The sequence below is a fragment of the Littorina saxatilis genome, linkage group LG4 (genome assembly GCF_037325665.1).
Source record: "Littorina saxatilis isolate snail1 linkage group LG4, US_GU_Lsax_2.0, whole genome shotgun sequence".
Classification (NCBI taxonomy): domain Eukaryota; kingdom Metazoa; phylum Mollusca; class Gastropoda; order Littorinimorpha; family Littorinidae; genus Littorina; species Littorina saxatilis.
This window is the reverse complement of record NC_090248.1, coordinates 19194095-19211617: the sequence shown is the minus strand read 5'-3', so window position 1 is coordinate 19211617 and position 17523 is coordinate 19194095. Positions and strand designations below refer to the sequence as shown.

Genomic DNA, 17523 nt, shown 5'->3' with positions numbered 1-17523 from the left:
TCTCTCGAACGTTGAAAAGTCCTGCAGGTTGTCCATACACTTTTGGATTTCTGCCGTTCTGACCCAGTGACTGTGTAAAAAACATATCTCAGTGACGCAACATGCTCTCTCCAACGCTGGTGTCACTCACGTCAGTTTCAATTAAAGTGACAATCACTTTGCCTTTGCCGACTCTGATTCTGAAACAGACCAGATCTGCAAGTCAATCAATGCTTTGTGGATGAATGCTGGCGGGACCCTGTCTGTCAAACTGAGAGAGAGAGAGAGAGAGAGAGAGAGAGAGAGAGAGAGAGAGATAGAGAGAGGTTTTAAACATTAAGAGACTACATAAGAGATTTTGCATCAAATCCAAACAAGTAAACATGCTAAGACATGAAATATTCTCCGTTTTCCATTTGAAAAACTGCGTGAGAGTCGCAACCGAGTATGCGTGAGAGTCGCAACCTTTCAAAATAAAGCAAGCAAGCAAGCAAAATCTCTTATGTAGTCTCTTAATGTTCAAACTGAGAGAGAGAGAGAGAGAGAGAGAGAGAGAGAGAGAGAGAGAGAGAGAGAGAGAGAGAGAGAGAGAGAGAGAGAGATAGAGATGATGATGATGATGGAACTTTATTTTTCAAGGATAGAGGTTTAAGGCGACGCCTTTTCTTACAACCGGTCCTTACTTCTAATACAAATATCTAATAAATGATAAACAAGTAAAGCAACATGACAAATAAACAAAGTAAACGAACGAACCAGCAAACAATCGACAAGTAAGCAAACAAGCAAATAAACATAAACAATAAAATGGCAAAGTAAGCAACATACAAATCGAAAGCGAAACATGCAACATGTTAACACATGGAAAGTGATCGACGGTAAAATTCACACGATACCAACGTTTACACTAATGCTAATAATGATTATATGGTGTAAATGATAATGATGATGATGATGATGATGATGATGATGATGATGATGATGATGATGATGATGATGATGATGAAGTGATGATGGAAAATCGCAACATAAATTCCACATAATACATATAATAAAGAACATATTTGTGTAATTCATAAAGCTTTGCCAATTGTTGACAGCTACTTGCACGTGTTAAGACTAGTATAGCCAACTAGGTAGACATAAAATGATTATGCAGAGCTTGTTTAAAACTCTTTAGTGAGGTTAATGATCTTATTACAGACGGAATGGAGTTCCACACCATAGCGCCAGAGAAGGCTTGACTAGTTTTGAACAAATCAATCCTGGGTATTGGTGGTAGAAAATTGATAGACCCGTACCTTTCGGTGACTCTGTGAAATAGGTCCTGAATATAGATGGGCACTTCGCCATGATATACTTTATACATCATTACAGTCTTATTAAACTGTAACTGTTTAACTAGCGGCAGGTAGTTTAGATTCTTTAACTTCAAATCAGCTGATAATTGTGGACCATTTACCATGATTTTAGCTGCCCGACGATGTAGAGAGTTTAATTTTTTCATGTGAATATCAGAGACGCCATCCCAAAGAGTTGATGCGTAATTAATATGGGATAAGATGTGGGCATGATAAAATAGTTTTAGTGTTGCGATATCGACATATTGCTTTAACTTTGATAGCAGAAACAAATTCTTGGATACTTTTTGACAAATATAATGTACATGAGATTGCCATTTTAATTCTTGATCGACTATCACACCCAGAGAGATAGAGAGAGGTTTTAAACATTAAGAGACTACATAAGAGATTTTGCATCAAATCCAAACAAGTAAACATGCTAAGACATGAAATATTCTCCGTTTTCCATTTGAAAAACTGCGTGAGAGTCGCAACCGAGTATGCGTGAGAGTCGCAACCTTTCAAAATAAAGCAAGCGTGAGAGTATCAACCGGCAATTTGTAAGGTTGCTACGCGATTTCTTGACGTGTAATCGAATTGCAACTTTTCAAAGACCAAAAAGTACACTCATGTTTCAAGAATTGATTAATCTTGACTTTCCCGTTGACTATAATCTTTTACTTGCATTAAATATTCCATAATAACAATGAAAAGTCAACATTTTGGCGCAGAACGCTTGAAATGTGTCAATATTCTCTGCTCCCCTTTTACAAGTGCATTTAAATAATAAAATAATTCTAAAATATGGTACGCATACTTCTTATGCTAAAGTGCAAACAACAATAATACGATAAAATGTCTTTTTGTGAAAGTTATGATGCAATTTGTGGAGCAACTCACCTCGCTTTGCCGCCGCGTGAGAGCTGAAATCGATTGAACCGGAGCGTGGGTAGTTTCTTCGTATCAACCGGTTATACGGTGTGTATTATAGTCTATATGAATGTATTCGATCCATACAATGTGCTTACGCACGCACACACACACACACACCACACACATACACACCACACACACACACACACACACACACACACACACACACACTCTCTCTCTTTCTCTCTCTCTCTCTCTCTCTCTATCACGCACAGACACTAACGCATTAACGCATTAACGCATTAACGCATTCACACATTCCTGTCCGCAAGTAAACTCAATTGCATACATACAACAACATACCTCAGGCATGGGAATTGTCCGCCGAAAGGCAAATTTCCGCCGAATTGTTTTTTTTTGTTCCGCCGAAAAAGCAGAAGTTTCCGCCGGAAAAAAAAGGGGGGAGGCAAAAATGGTTCTAAAAACTGAATTAAATGGCAAACTTGGAGCTAAGATGACACCAAATTGCACCATTTGGGTTCTTTGGAGAGTACAAAATTCCGGGGGGGGGGGGGGGGGGCATGCCCCCAGACCCTCCTAGTAAGGCTAGGTGCTTCGCGACGTCGACTTTGTTATTACTTACAAATTTTCAGCCTTTTTTACAATTTGTAATTCCCATGCCTGATACCTACCCCCCCCCCCCCACCTCCCCCCTCCCACCCCCATCTAGGGATACGAGCCCTTCGAGTTTGCCACACACAATCCTGCCCTTCCCCTCCTTTTCTTGTCTTTTCCATTGCAGTATGGCAACTGAACAAAACCTCTCATGCGAAACAGATGGGACAAACAGAAGTTGGGACACAGCGGCCGTCAAAAAATTCGATCCCCACGAGTTCATCGCGCATAATCCTGTCCTTGCCATAAGTCTGAAAAGCATCGTCGGCGCTGCGGCGGTGCTGGGAACCTTCGGCAACATATTGATCTTATCAACTGTTGCCACGCAACGCGCTCTGCAGAGGACAGACGCCGTCTTCGTCGTCAACATGGCCATATCCGATTTTTTCGTCACCATAGTAGCGGACCCGCTCAGCATTGTGGGTAAGATAAACAAACAAAATGTGCGGGAACAACTCAAGTTTTATGGGATGTGGAGAGGTTGCTCACCTTATAAAATACTGGGTCAAACAACATTGTAGGCCAATTACTAGCGAAGGGCGTGGTTCACACGTGACCTGCGATCGTTGCCAGTGAAAAGCATGCGAACGACTGACATCCCAGTGACAGTCAGCTGCTGTCTGTGTTTTCTTCACTGTCCACTCCATGAAAAGGTTCGTTTGATCGAAAGTAAGCACATCGGAGCTGAGTTTTGGCATTGCCGACGTGATCTTGTCCCTCAGTGCACAAATCGCCGAGCACATGCGTAGACACGCCGCTAATTCGTGATTGGCCTACAAAGTCACGTGTTGATTGCCTCAGTAGACCTGGGAACCCATACGAATTTGCCGTATTTTGTACACATGATTGTCTTAAATACGATCAGTACGGTCAGTGGAAAAAAAAACTTTCCTCGATCACAAGCGCATCTCGAAGCCAATACAGTATGTTGACACATGATTACAGTTTTTGTCAGTAAACATTGAAAGAAGCATTTGTTTTAAATGTATTGGTAAACTTAATTAACGGTGTGGCTGACGCGTGTCAAGCATGTTAAAATCATGGATGTTCAAAATATATCTTGTGTGGAGTTACACTAATTTTTCTGAAAATACACCAAGTATGTTTGAGAATACTCCAAGTGCAAAACAGGGGTTCCCAGGTCTGGGCCTCAGTGTTTCAAAGCAAAAGCTATTTCCCTTCCACAACCTATAAAACCATGACAGAGTTATTTGTGAAATGTGTCTGTTGCTGGATGTTTAATTTAATTTCATAGTGAATGGTAGATCTACTAATGCTGGGAAATTCGGATAGTGTCATTTCTCACAAATCAAATCAAATCAAATCAAATTTTATTTTACGAGGGTTGTAGCACAAGCAATACAAACGAGCTTCTTTTCAACCAGCCCTCGCTTACAATGGAAATTTAGCAGCAGCTAGAGTCGCGCAGACCAGACGTGTGCGTGTTTGGGGGCAAAAAGCAGCCTGAGCTTCTGGCAGAATGGCCGAGGTATTTGATATACTCGTAGAACAATTGGCCAGTGCTCTACCAACTGAGCTACCAAACTGCCTCCACACCGACCTACCTGAGCCTTGCAATGTAGTGCTCGTTTATCATATTGGAACATCTGTGTTTTGAGAGTAGCTGCATTTTAGATTGATTAGTACTATATCAGCACTGCATGGTTTAGGGCGGAATTAGTAGGAAAATGTCAACCACAGGCTGCAGGTAGGGATGACCAAACAGCACCCTCCCTGGTTTTTAACTTGACGTATTCAACATCCGAGCGTTTTTAGTGATGGAATTGTTATTATTTTAACATATTTGACCCGAAGACACGAATTCGCGTGGCTGTGCGTTCGTTCGTTCGTTCGTTCGTTCGTGCGTGCGTACTTCCGTGCGTACGTGTGTTACGCGTGATTGTTCTGAAAAGTGACTATTACATGATTGTTCTGAAAGTCTACTATTTATTTCATCGTAATCATGTAAGCCCTCATACGTGATTGTTCTGAAAGCTTACTAATTTACATGATTGTTCTGAAACTCTACTAAAGGTAAACTTGCTTCACCCGTGAAATGTTGTCAGATATGTAGCAATATGTATACTTTGTGTCTTCGTGGGTTTTTTGGGTGTTTTTTTCTGTGTCGGAGACAGCTTCATAATGCGTGTTTGTGTGTGTTTGAGTTGATCCGTCTCTCCACTCCCTTTTATTTTTAGGTGTAGGGGGTGGGGGAGGTTAATTCATATCAATTGACACTTTATCAAACCATTTGAATAATTCATATTCAAAATTCTGGTGGTTGCTGTGTGATTAAAAAAAAGTGTAACTGAAAACAGAGATGTGCTAATAAATTTAGCTTTCATGTGTGTGTATGTGTGGTGTGTGTGTGCGTATGTACTCAGTGCACTGGCGTCGGAAACGGGGAGGGGGGGACAGCTGGTCCAGGGGGGGGGGCAAACATGTCTTTTTGCCCCCCCGCCCCCCCCCCCCCCCCAACATTTAGGATGACAAAAATATTCACAGACAGAGAGAGAGAGAGAGAGAGAGAGAGAGAGAGAGAGAGAGAGAGAGAGAGAGAGAGAGAGAGAGAGGGAGGGAGAGAGAGAGGGAGAGAGAGAGAGAGAGTTGATAAACAAAATACTCCCCCCCCCCACACAATCCCGCAGTGGGGCACTGCGGTTATGAAATTAAGGCCCCTCCTGTTTTTGGAACCGCAGGAGCTTTCTAGTTTGCTGTTAGGTAGATTTTTGGTTCCTCTTTCCTGTCATGCTCTCTTTTTCTTCATGAATTCTTTTCTTTTTTCTGCCTTCTTGCTCATTCACCTGTATTTTTTCCAAAAATCTCTTCTCTTGCCGCTTGTCTCGCGATTCATGTATAGTTTAATCTGTTAGTGTTCTGATGTAAGTCCAGCAGTAGATAGGTTAAGCCTATTTTAACATACTGGAAACTGGTAATCTTCCAGTAGGTATTAATTTAGTTTTACTAAAGCCTGCTGGGACACAAGTAATGGGTTAGTGCATTTGTAAACAGGAATCGCTTGACAAGTGGCCCCCTTCATCCCCCCCTTCCTCGTCCTGATATGGCTCTGCGTAGTCGGCTGGACGTTAAGCAACAAATAAACAAACAAACCCCCCACACACACACACACAGTTACGATAAAGACATCGTTCTAAGGTCAAAACAAGTCGAAATTTTGGGACTGCTGCCGGAAGGTGACCGTAATATATGGTTTCATCACTGTCAACTGGTTACAGAAAAAATCGTCTGCTCCAGTTAGCGCCGAAACCAAACGGTTGATTATCACGTGACACTTTTGCCATATTTAGAGTTGTTTGCACAGTAAATACAGCCGCGAAAAATAGCTCGCTTGATACTGTCTTACATATCAATTCCTTTGGAATTTAAAAATTACAAAACACCATGAAAAATCATTATCGACGATCGCGAATCTGCTTATATCAATAATACATTACAAAAAGCTCTAAATATGTTAAAAAAATCAAAAAAATCGGTTGTCTCAGACAAGGAAACTCAAGGCATCCTGTCAGGGAGAGAATGATCGAGCCGAACTCATTTTGACCTGAGGTGGTCAGTAGAATTGTTTACACGGGAAGGACTCCGATCCTGAACTCAGGTCAAAATGAGTTCGGCTCGATCATTCTCTCCCTTCCGGCAGCAGTCCCAAAATTTCGACTTGTTTTGACCTTAGAACGATGTCCTTATCGTAACTGTGAAGAACAGAACGGAGATCACTGTCGAAGTCGGCCAATCTGCAATCATTTTCGTCTCGCGAAAACCATATGGGAGATAACTCTGTATTTTTGTTGTCATAGATTCGCGTAGGACTGTAGCGTCCGGTCAGGGAGAGAATGAGCCGAACTCATTTTGACCTGAGTTCAGGATGGGGAAGGACTGTGCATTTTACAGAGATCAACATTGTGGTTTACTTGATAGCCAGCCTACCACGTTCCCTGAACTAGCTGCTACCTCTTTCTCCACAAGCACAGTAAACTATACAGACGCTTGTTGAAACTCCAAGTGCAAGACTTCGGAGTGAGATCATTACTAAGTACACGCGAACCTGTAAACTCAAATTTTGCGAAGCGGTGACTTTCAACAAAAGACATGCAACAATTTTAATGACTGTCCGGGAAAGGTTGTGTTTCCCCAAGCGCTCCCATGAACTAAAGCAGACGAGAATGGACAACACGCACACGCAAACACATACACAAAGACGGGAGCTCGGAAATGCCGGGTCTCAGTCTGGCCTGTTTGTGTCTCTGTCTCTCTCTCTCTCTCTCTCTCTCTCTCTCTCTCTCTCTCTCTCTCTCTCTCTCTCTCTCTCTCTCTCTCTCTCTCTCTCTCTCTCTCTCTCTCTCTCTCTCTCTCTCTCTCTCTCTCTCTCTCTCTGTACAAGAGATCAAATCAAATCAAATCAAATCAAATTTTATTTTACGAGGGTTGTGACATAAGCAATATAAACGAGCTTCTTTTCAACCAGCCCTCGCCCAGAGAGGGACTATTCTAATCTTAAATACATATATATATATATATATATACAAACGTAAAACAATTACAAAAGATAAGCATGACAGTAAAAAATAAAAAAAATAAAAAATGAAAAAAATGAAAATAAAAAAAGGCAGAAAAACTATTCACATGACTATATACACGTTGTAGGCTATACATGCATTCTTGCGTTATGAAACACTGATGCTTTATGGACATTTATGTTCTCTCTGAAAACACGCACATTTATGGACATTTATGTTCTCTCTGAAAACACGCACGCGCGCGCGCGCGCAAACACCTTAACAAACACATAATAAAGCCATCTCTCTCTCTCTCTCTCTCTCTCTCTCTCTCTCTCTCTCTCTCTCTCTCTCTCTCTCTCTCTCTCTCTCTCTCTCTCTCTCTCTCTCTCTCTCTCTCTCCTCTCCGTACTCTTCATTGCTCCAACTTAGGCTACACCCACACACTCAAACACACAGCTAGATACAGGAACGCATCCGAACAATTTAGCAGTGAATCACAACCTCGCTTTGGTCAACACTGTGACACTCGAGCTGTGCGTTCACCAACGGTCACCCGAGTTTGCCCACCATCCACCCGACTATAACTAGCAACACTCCGTGCACCCGACTTGACTTTCAACACCGGGTAGCATTCTTCGCCTAGGTGTCGTCTATACACCGAAGCTGGTACAGTAGATGGGACAGATAACTACTGCTGTATGAGAGTGTCGCATCGCTTTGTGTGTGGTTACTTCCCTTCAGTGTCCAGCTTCGGAGGTGTGGTTTTCAACAGAAAAACAAGCTAGGTATGTGATTTGTCGTTGCTTATTATAGAGATCTTTAAAGCGGTCGAGATTTCTTGTTTTATGATCCAGTTTTGGCAGGGTTTGGTTACCTGAATATAGATGTTTTATGATCCAGTTTTGGCAGGGTTTGGTTACCTGAATATAGATGTTTTATGATCCAGTTTTGGCAGGGTTTGGTTACCTGAATATAGATGTTTTATGATCCAGTTTTGGCAGGGTTTGGTTACCCGAATATAGATGTTTTATGATCCAGTTTTGGCAGGGTTTGGTTACCTGAATATAGATGTTTTATGATCCAGTTTTGGCAGGGTTTGGTTACCTGAATATAGATGTTTTATGATCCAGTTTTGGCAGGGTTTGGTTACCTGAATATAGATGTTTTTGTACTTAATGGTCAACGTTTCAAAACGCGTCTGCTGTGTTCGAAAATTCTGTCTTTTGAGTAGGTGTGTATGTTGTTGCATACACACCTACTATGTACTTCAGATAATGATGTACGTGATTTAAACGTGGCGTTTGTCGAAGAAGTTCGCATTTTCTTTATGCTCTTATCATATGTGAGTATAAACTATAAAAGGCACTATTGTTCAACAACTCACTCGTTCGGGTTTTAAAACGTTGTTTGTTTTGGAAAATGAAGAACAGCATATATAACTCAATTCCTGCTTCACTTTTTAGTTTTTTTGTTCAGTACTTTAGAATTTAGAATGTAAACTGTGCAAACACATTATTGCGAAAACGTTCGTACCCTAGCTAAATTATTCATTCCCGTTTCATTTCAGAATCAAAAAGCAAGAAAGGTAAGTTGTTGGAACGTTTCTTATTGACAAAACAATACGTTACAGTTCACAAATGTATCGACCCAACGGTCTTTTGAGTGCACAGACAAACAATTAATGACAAAAACGTATCTTGATGGAATGTTCGGCCGCTTGCCAGGAAGTCACAAGCGAATGAACAATTATATTTATGAACAGTCTCTTTGTTTTTGGATTTCTGTTTTATTTCATTGAAACTTTCTATTCCATTTACGGCACTGACTCAGTTCACACTTTTTGGATCTTTCACAGTGGTCACGTGACCGCCGTTCAACTAAGAGTACCCCAAATAGGGATTGAATGCCTTAGTTTTGGTACGGAAGCTGTCACAATTTTTGTTGTTCTTGTTGCACATTTCATAGTACAGTAAAAAAATAAAAACTTTAAAGACTTCTGAAAATCTGAGAAAATTATATCTTAAAATTGTTAAACGGTTAAATTGAAGAGCTTTTGCACAGAGAATCTGAAAAAGCAAGGTCTTAAGAAGGAGGAATTCTTACATTTGGGGTTCTTAAAAGGGAGGTTCCAATGTACCCGATCAAGCTGCCTCTCGCAAAAGAAAGTATACTCTGTGTTCTTACTGTCATGAAATTGGCCTTTTTTGCAGCAGCGCTTTAGAAACTATAGATTCAGTTGTTCGTACAGGTAGTGCATACTTTCACAATGATGACGAGAGTTGCCATTGTCCTGTTCCTGAGTCTCTGTCAACAAGTGTGGACAACACCCGACCAGCCAGCACGTGCTGCAAACAGGTAAGCGTAACAAATAGTACACCTAAGGGGCAATTTTAGGACGGTTTTTTTTCTGAAGAATTCGACCTTTAAAAGTTCAAGGGACATTCACTGTGCTGTAATGTAGGTAGCCCTATAATGATTTGCTCGGACATGATTCGTTACTATGCTAATTAATTGTGGTTATCGACGTCAGCTCTCCTGTATCAGGAGTCCCGATTCCCTTCATCGTCACTTTTGATTAATTTCTAATGGTGACCTATTCCTCAAAGCAGATAAATACCGATGGATCCAAGAAGTCAAACTTGTAATCTAGCAAACGCATGCGCATTCCGTGCTTTACGGGGCTTAGACGCATAACACAACGTATAACAAAAACACTGTCCATTGGAGGAAAAAACATGGTCTGAAAAGACCAACCGACACAGTATTTAGATTTGAAAAATAAAACCGCTAAAACAGTGCTACTAAGGCATTCCTCGTGTATTTTTTTCATCTATTAAACCCCCTGGCTGGCTGGGTGAATAACCACATTTGTGTCTAATAGAGGCCAGACCCAGTCAAAAGTATCGGAGCTGACCATGGAAACTCAGGCACCATCATGGAAGATTATTTACCCGTTCCTCAACTTCCACCACTTCCACAAGAGTTTGGAAGCAAAGGTGCGTGTTTGCGTGTGTGTGTCAGTGTGTGTGTGTGTGTGTATGTGCGCGCGCGCGTGTGTTTGTGGGTGGGTGTGTGGCGGGTCACTGTGTGCCTGTGTGTGCGTGCACATGTGTGTGTGTGTGTGTGTGTGTGTGTGTGTGTGTGTGTGTGTGTGTGTGTGTGTGTGTACGCATGCGTGTGTGTGTGTTTTATTATATACATCTTTCCTCTACCTTTTTATCTCCCTTTGCGCAGAATCTCTTTTTAGGGATCAGCTCAGGAGATCCAGCGTGAAACAAGGTGAAGACAGATCCATGTTTTCCTCGTACCGTCGCGCGAGAAAAAAACAGAATGGTCAACGGAGGTCAACGGGCGGATATAACCAGTTCAGCCCACTCTTTGGTAAATTATTGGACTGTTTAGTTCTTCTATGTATGTGTACCTGTAAGAGAAAATAGGAGAGGTCGCACGTACCTATGTGCAAGTTTGAGTCTGTTTATCTTTCTCTATCTCTCTATGTATGTTTCTGTTTGTGTATCTATGTTTGTCTGTGTGTTATCAAATTGTGTGATGTACAGAATCATGATAGACATTTTAACAAGTGCTGCTGTTTGTTCTCATCTGATTTGAACCATCTTGATCTGTATCGCAGGCCCCCGGTCCTTTTTCTTCGAGGCATCAAACGAACCCAGACATTCTCTCTTTCGGGTGAGTCTACATATAACGGTGCACTTTTTCTTCTTTTTTTCTCCAGAGTTTTGGTGGCGTATTGTTTAGACAATTTGCGAGGTGAAAATATTGCACCCTCTTGAACTGTCGCACGCAAATTGTCTATTTACACTGCCTAACGCTGCCTACCTTACTTTCCTTCGTTCTCCAAAATTGCGCAGAAACGAGGAACAGATTATATGTAAATAAATTTAAGTTGTATTAAGCTATGTGACGACGTTTTTGTTTTGAATTAAAAAAAACCGACATAACCGAAGAAGAAGATCAATTGTACACGAATGACCATGTTCTTCGATATAAATCATGTTCTCAATAGACAATTAGATATATTGTAAGTGTTTTTGGTTGTTTTGGTGTCATCGTTATTGGTTGCGCATTTTAATTATGTTGTTTCTGAGTTCAAAACGTTGCAGATTACGATTTTGAAAATGTTGCTGTGATTGTTCTGGATAGGTTGCGGTCGATGTGTATCTGCTGTTGGCAGATCAGAAACGTTATGCTGAAACTATGCTTGTTTGATGTGTATTTGCTGTCGGCAGAACAGAAACGTTATGCTAAAAGTATGCTTGTTTGATGCGTATTTGTTGTCGGCAGAACAGAAACGTTATGTTAAAAATATGCTTGTTTGATGTGTATTTGCTGTCGGCAGAACAGAAACGTTATGCTAAAAATATGCTTGTTTGATGTGTATTTGCTGTCGCCAGAACAGAAACGTTATGCTGAAACTATGCTTGTTTGATGTGTATTTGCTGTCGGCAGAACAGAAACGTTATGCTGAAAGTATGCTTGTTTGATGTGTATTTGCTGTTGGTAGAACAGAAACGTTATGCTGAAACTATGCTTTTTTGATGTGTATTTGCTGTCGGCAGAGCAGAAACGTTATGCTGAAACTTTGCTTGTTTGATGTGTATTTGCTGTCGGCAGAACAGAAACGTTATGCTGAAACTATGCTTGTTTGATGTGTATTTGCTGTCGGCAGAACAGAAACGTTATGCTGAAACTATGCTTGTTTGATGTGTATTTGCTGTCGGCAGAACAGAAACGTTATGCTGAAACTATGCTTGTTTGGTGTGTATTTGCTGTCGGCAGAACAGAAACGTTATGCTGAAACTATGCTTGTTTGATGTGTATTTGCTGTCGGCAGAGCAGAAACGTTATGCTGAAACTATGCTTGTTTGATGTGTATTTGCTGTCGGCAGAACAGAAACGTTATGCTGAAACTATGCTTGTTTGATGTGTATTTGCTGTCGGCAGAACAGAAACGTTATGCTGAAAGTATGCTTGTGTGTGTGTGCAGACTGCAAATACAACTACCTTTCAGGGAGCTGCGTACCAGTTTTTCCTGAAGTTGCTCTGTCCACAGTAAGTTCAGTGATGAAAACTTCACGATTTTGAACATTTGTCGGAATCAGAATACATTTTCGACGAATGTGAGATTACTTGTGCTATTTTTCCTTACTTGTGTTACAATAACTTGTTATATCTTATCTTTCTCTCATCCAGACGGATCAAAAACATAAAGAAATGAACCCTGACATAAAAACGTCTCAATTTAGCAAAAGCACGTCTCAGCCCTGACATTAATTGATATAGATACTATCCAATGTCAAATCAATCTGTTCGCTGAATATGATAAGACAATGAACAGCCTTTCCATTCATATACCAGGTTTTACAATAAGCAGCCTCATCACAAAGATCTGCCCTCAAACGCATCTGCCTAGCTTTTTTTTGTGACGGGTAGTATAGTAATAGAGTATCCATTTCTCTCATTCAGGCAGATGAAAGACGCGGAGAAACTGAGATTCAATGCAGCAAAGTTCGTGGCCGACATCGACAACAACTTCAACTTCGTGGTGGAAAAGCGGGAAGGGAACTCGCTTTCAGACAGAGGTATACCATGGATGTATCATGGATGGGAGACTGACAGCTCAGTTGATAGAGCACCGGACGTATGATCTTTTGGTATCTGGTTCGAATCCAGGTTCAGACAGAAATGCGTCAGCCTGTTATGATTAATAGGAGACGGGTTCCATTTCTCCACTATTTTCACCGTCGTGGCAAGTAAAAATCCAAGACCATTCTGACAGAAGTACGTACAGGCGGCTCGTCAACACCTCAATACGCATACACCTAGGTATGCCACTATAGTTGCTGTTGCTGTTGTTGTTGTTGTTGCTGTTGTTGTTGTTGTTGTTGTTGTTGTTGTTGTTGTTGTTGTTATTTTGGCCTGGGAAGAAGCGATCCGAGTTTCTCAAGAATGGGACGATAGAGTATGAGCTGGACTGGGAATGGAATGAATGGTGCAGAGTACTCAAAAATCCCCCCAACTTCTTTTGAAGCATCATCGCAAGACTTGGATACAGTCATATTTTTTATTCTTTGCTTACTCCAAAATGTCCTTCACAAACTGAAAGACGTTTATGGTCGGTTGTGTGGGGAACTTTTCTGGTTCTGTAGCTGTCAGTTTCATAACTTCGTGAAGAAGAAATTTCAGAGCTTAAAAAAATATATATATATTTCTTCTTGTGAATCCTATGCTGTTACATATATTATATCAAATAAAAAATGAATCGTCAGCATTTTATTGAAACTCAGACAGATCTTGAGGTTATACTTTTGTTTGTTTCAGCTATCTTGAAGCTTCCTGACTGGTTGAGTGAAGCGACTTCGGGTTACAGGGAGTCTTTGGACGCAGCCTTCGCCATGTTTGATCTGCTGGACATGGATCGGTCAGGCTATCTGTCCAGGCTAGACTTCACTCACTGGCTGATCGACACAGACAGTTAGTTCTGCTTCATTGCTTCAACTGTCTGAAATGAAATTTATGAAATGACGAACAAGCATTAAGGCTTAACCGAGAGATAAATCGTAAGAAGACGCGCAATTTTGTTTTTATATTTAGTCAAGTTTTGACTAAATATTTTAACATCGAGGGGGAATCGAAACGAGGGTCGTGGTGTATATGCGTGTGTGTGTGCGTGTGTGTGTGTGTGTGTCTGTGTGTGTGTAGAGCGATTCAGACTAAACTACTGGACCGATCTTTATGAAATTTGACATGAGAGTTCCTGGGTATGAAATCCCCATACGTTTTTTTAATTTTTTTGATAAATGTCTTTGATGACTTCATATCCGGCTTTTCGTGAAAGTTGAGGCGGCACTGTCACGCCCTCATTTTTCAACCAAATTGGTTGAAATTTTGGTCAAGTAATCTTCGACGAAGCCCGGGGTTCGGTATTGCATTTCAGCTTGGTGGCTTAAAAATTAATTAATGACTTTGGTCATTAAAAATCTGAAAATTGTAAAAAAAAATTAAAATTTATAAAACGATCCAAATTTACGTTTATCTTATTCTCCATCATTTGCTGATTCCAAAAACATATAAATATGTTATATTCGGATTAAAAACAAGCTCTGAAAATTAAATATATAAAAATTATTATCAAAATTAAATTGTCCAAATCAATTTAAAAACACTTTCATCTTATTCCTTGTCGGTTCCTGATTCCAAAAACATATAGATATGATATGTTTGGATTAAAAACACGCTCAGAAAGTTAAAACAAAGAGAGGTACAGAAAAGCGTGCTATCCTTCTTAGCGCAACTACTACCCCGCTCTTCTTGTCAATTTCACTGCCTTTGCCATGAGCGGTGGACTGACGATGCTACGAGTATACGGTCTTGCTGAAAAATGGCATTGCGTTCAGTTTCATTCTGTGAGTTCGACAGCTACTTGACTAAATATTGTATTTTACGCGACTTGTTTATTTAATGTGTTGCTCCTCTTTTAAAAAGACAATTTGATCAAACAAACAACTAACCCACCCTCACACCAACCATAAAATCGACCACTCTGCTAACCAACCAAGTACACGAAATGCAGGGAACGTTATGGCGAAAAACAAACAATCAAAACAAATAAAGTGGAAATTGAAGTATTTTCTTTACTCACAGTGAACGGGGCTGTCTCAGTGTGTGAGGAGATGAGCCACGTCAACAAAGTTGCTCGTCTTGCAGAATACTATGGCAACTCTGTGCTGCGGGTAGGTTATTTCCTACGTTTACTGTAATGGTGTGGACGTGAATGATTGACAATGATGCATGTTTCTCCAACCCCCCACCCCCCACCCCCCCAACAAAATATCAGCCTCCCAGGCTTTTTACATCTGCTCAGGAAATACAGTGAAATGGGTTTCGGTGGGCGGAGATATGGGCGGGTTACTGTAGTGATAATTGTTAAGGTAGTATTGGGTTTTGGAATAGGTACGTGTGCATTTTTTACTCACAACGTATCAAACTATTTAACGTACAGTTTTGAAATCAGCGGTTAAGAGACACTTTCGTTTGAATTTTACAACGAACAATTTGTTTATCTTCCAAAAACATATATGGTTGTCATTTGCAGAAGCAAGGACGATTTCTGTGGAATTCCCTTTACGACCAAAACTTCGCCCCATCACCTGTAGTTCAGCCGGAAGTCCCCCCAACACCAAGCAGCATCGCCGACGTCACTGTCAACTCAAATATTGGATCGGAACAAGGCGAAACTAATGAAATGGTAAGACAGACCAAAATCTAAAATGTCACCTTCCATCACTTTTACCGATTTCTGAATGTGAAAATTATAGATAATACATGGAGGAAGAAAGGATTGTTCTAAATGCTACAATATCTTTACAATATTGGTTTTCCTTTCTGACTTTTATCCCTGATCTTGCTCGTTCAACTAGCACACAAAAAAAGCAAGCAAACAAACAAAAAAACTAATAATTTTTTAAGACGTACGTTTGGTTACTTCATGTAGAATATTATTCGCTTTAAAGAGGTCATAACTTGAGTATAGAGAGACGAAAAAACAGATTGTAAACATCGCACGACTCGATTTACATCCGATACTATGTAATTGCGTGTGTGAATTTCACAGGGAACAGCGCCAGCCACGACTGCTGAAACCAACCAACCGCTCGCCAACAACATCAGCAGCAGCAAAAACCACAGTCGCGTGGCCTCTGAACCCCCACTCTCTGCCGAACCCGTTTCGGAGTACACAACTCAGCAAGCAACCACAGAAGAAGCCAGCCCACAACCGCAGCAAGGTCAATCTGAACAGGAAATGACGTCATCGCCTCCGCTTGAGGAAACAACCACTGCAGCTCCCGTCGAGGGTGATGATGATGACCTTGACCTGGTTGTTCGTGGATTGTTCAAGTTTATTGGATGAATCGAATGACGTGCCGTGACTGACGCTGCAGTGTATTTGGAAATGTATACTATCTGTCTCAACGTTTTATTCCTAAAAACCATTGGAATTTGTTTTATCTGTATATTAATTTGTCATATTTAAGTGACTTATACATTTCTGTTTTGTTGATGTCAAAATTACCTGACAATCGTCCAACAAAATCGTTTTTTCAAATTGCTTTTTGATACGAAAATAAGTGAGAAAACCCCTCCAATAAACTCCGGCAATAAAGCCGGCAAGACAATGAAAGTGTCGCATATTTAATCTCTCTCTCTCTCTCTCTCTCTCTCTCTCTCTCTCTCTCTCTCTCTCTCTCTCTCTCTCTCTCTCTCTCTCTCTCTCTCTCTCTCTCTCTCTCTCTCTATCACTCTCTGTCTTTCTCTATCACTCTCTGTCTCTCTCTCTCTCACTCTCTCTCTCACTCTCTATCTCTATCTCTCTCACTCTCTCTCTCTCTCTCTCTCTCTCTCTCTCTCTCTCTCTATCTGTATCTCTCTCACTCTCTCTCTCACTCTCTCTCTCTCTCTCTCTCTCTCTCTCTCTCTCTCTCTCTCTCTCTCTCTCTCTCTCTCTCTCTCTCTCTCTCTCTCTCGTGAGCGAGCGCATATTCAGCATTAAAATCGCACACAAACATGTACGCACGTGAACAAACACAGTGAAGCCATGTATATAAACCATTTATCCTTATCTTACTGTGTGTATGTTAACGTGCTTGTTTCCAGATTTTTTTTATTAGCTTGTTCAATTGTTGGTTGTTTTTCTTTAATTACAAACTTTGGTTTGTTTGTTGTTTTCTGGTATCTTGTCTGTGTATTTGTTTGTTTGTTAGTGTGCTTGCCTGCGTGTGCCTTTTTTTGTTTGCTTGTTTATTTGTCGGATACTTTGTCGGAGTACATTTCCCCCTTGGTATTCCCTTTAAAGTCCGCGTGTGTCACCAATCGATAACGTATCCGGAACACCACGGCCGTAAACAGTGAGCCAACTGCGTGATCATAATTATTTACTCCAAGTATGGCATTGCTTTGCTACTCGTCAAAGAAACATGGTACTTGCAATTTGATGTAGATCTCCGTGATGAGGTTGTTTATGTTGCAGTTCATTTTTGTGGAACATTTATTGACCTATTGTATACAACTCACAGGTTGAATGTGCACGAGGCAGTGTCTATAGAGTTGAAGCGAAGACA

At 40.8% G+C, this 17523-nt stretch overlaps 1 protein-coding gene across 1 annotated transcript; it reads left to right on the top strand.

Annotated features, from left to right (window-relative positions):
• The first annotated feature begins 10275 nt into the window (after positions 1-10275).
• Positions 10276-16573, top strand: LOC138963539 (uncharacterized). The gene is made up of 9 exons (XM_070335405.1): positions 10276-10383; positions 10622-10768; positions 11019-11074; positions 12393-12457; positions 12872-12987; positions 13727-13879; positions 15050-15138; positions 15501-15653; positions 16020-16573. The coding sequence occupies exons 1-9, from the start codon at positions 10323-10325 to the stop codon at positions 16314-16316; spliced, it is 1137 nt and encodes a 378-aa protein (XP_070191506.1). The 5' UTR covers positions 10276-10322; the 3' UTR covers positions 16317-16573.
• Positions 16574-17523: the final 950 nt, after the last annotated feature.

Bases quoted from the DNA above. Each gene is read 5' to 3' on its own strand.
- LOC138963539 (XM_070335405.1), top strand. From the start codon at position 10,323: ATGGAAGATTATTTACCCGTTCCTCAACTTCCACCACTTCCACAAGAG. The intron at 10,384-10,621 runs GTGCGTGTTTGC...CCCTTTGCGCAG, and splicing joins ACAAGAGTTTGGAAGCAAAG to AATCTCTTTTTAGGGATCAG. The intron at 11,075-12,392 runs GTGAGTCTACAT...GTGTGTGTGCAG, and splicing joins CCAGACATTCTCTCTTTCGG to ACTGCAAATACAACTACCTT.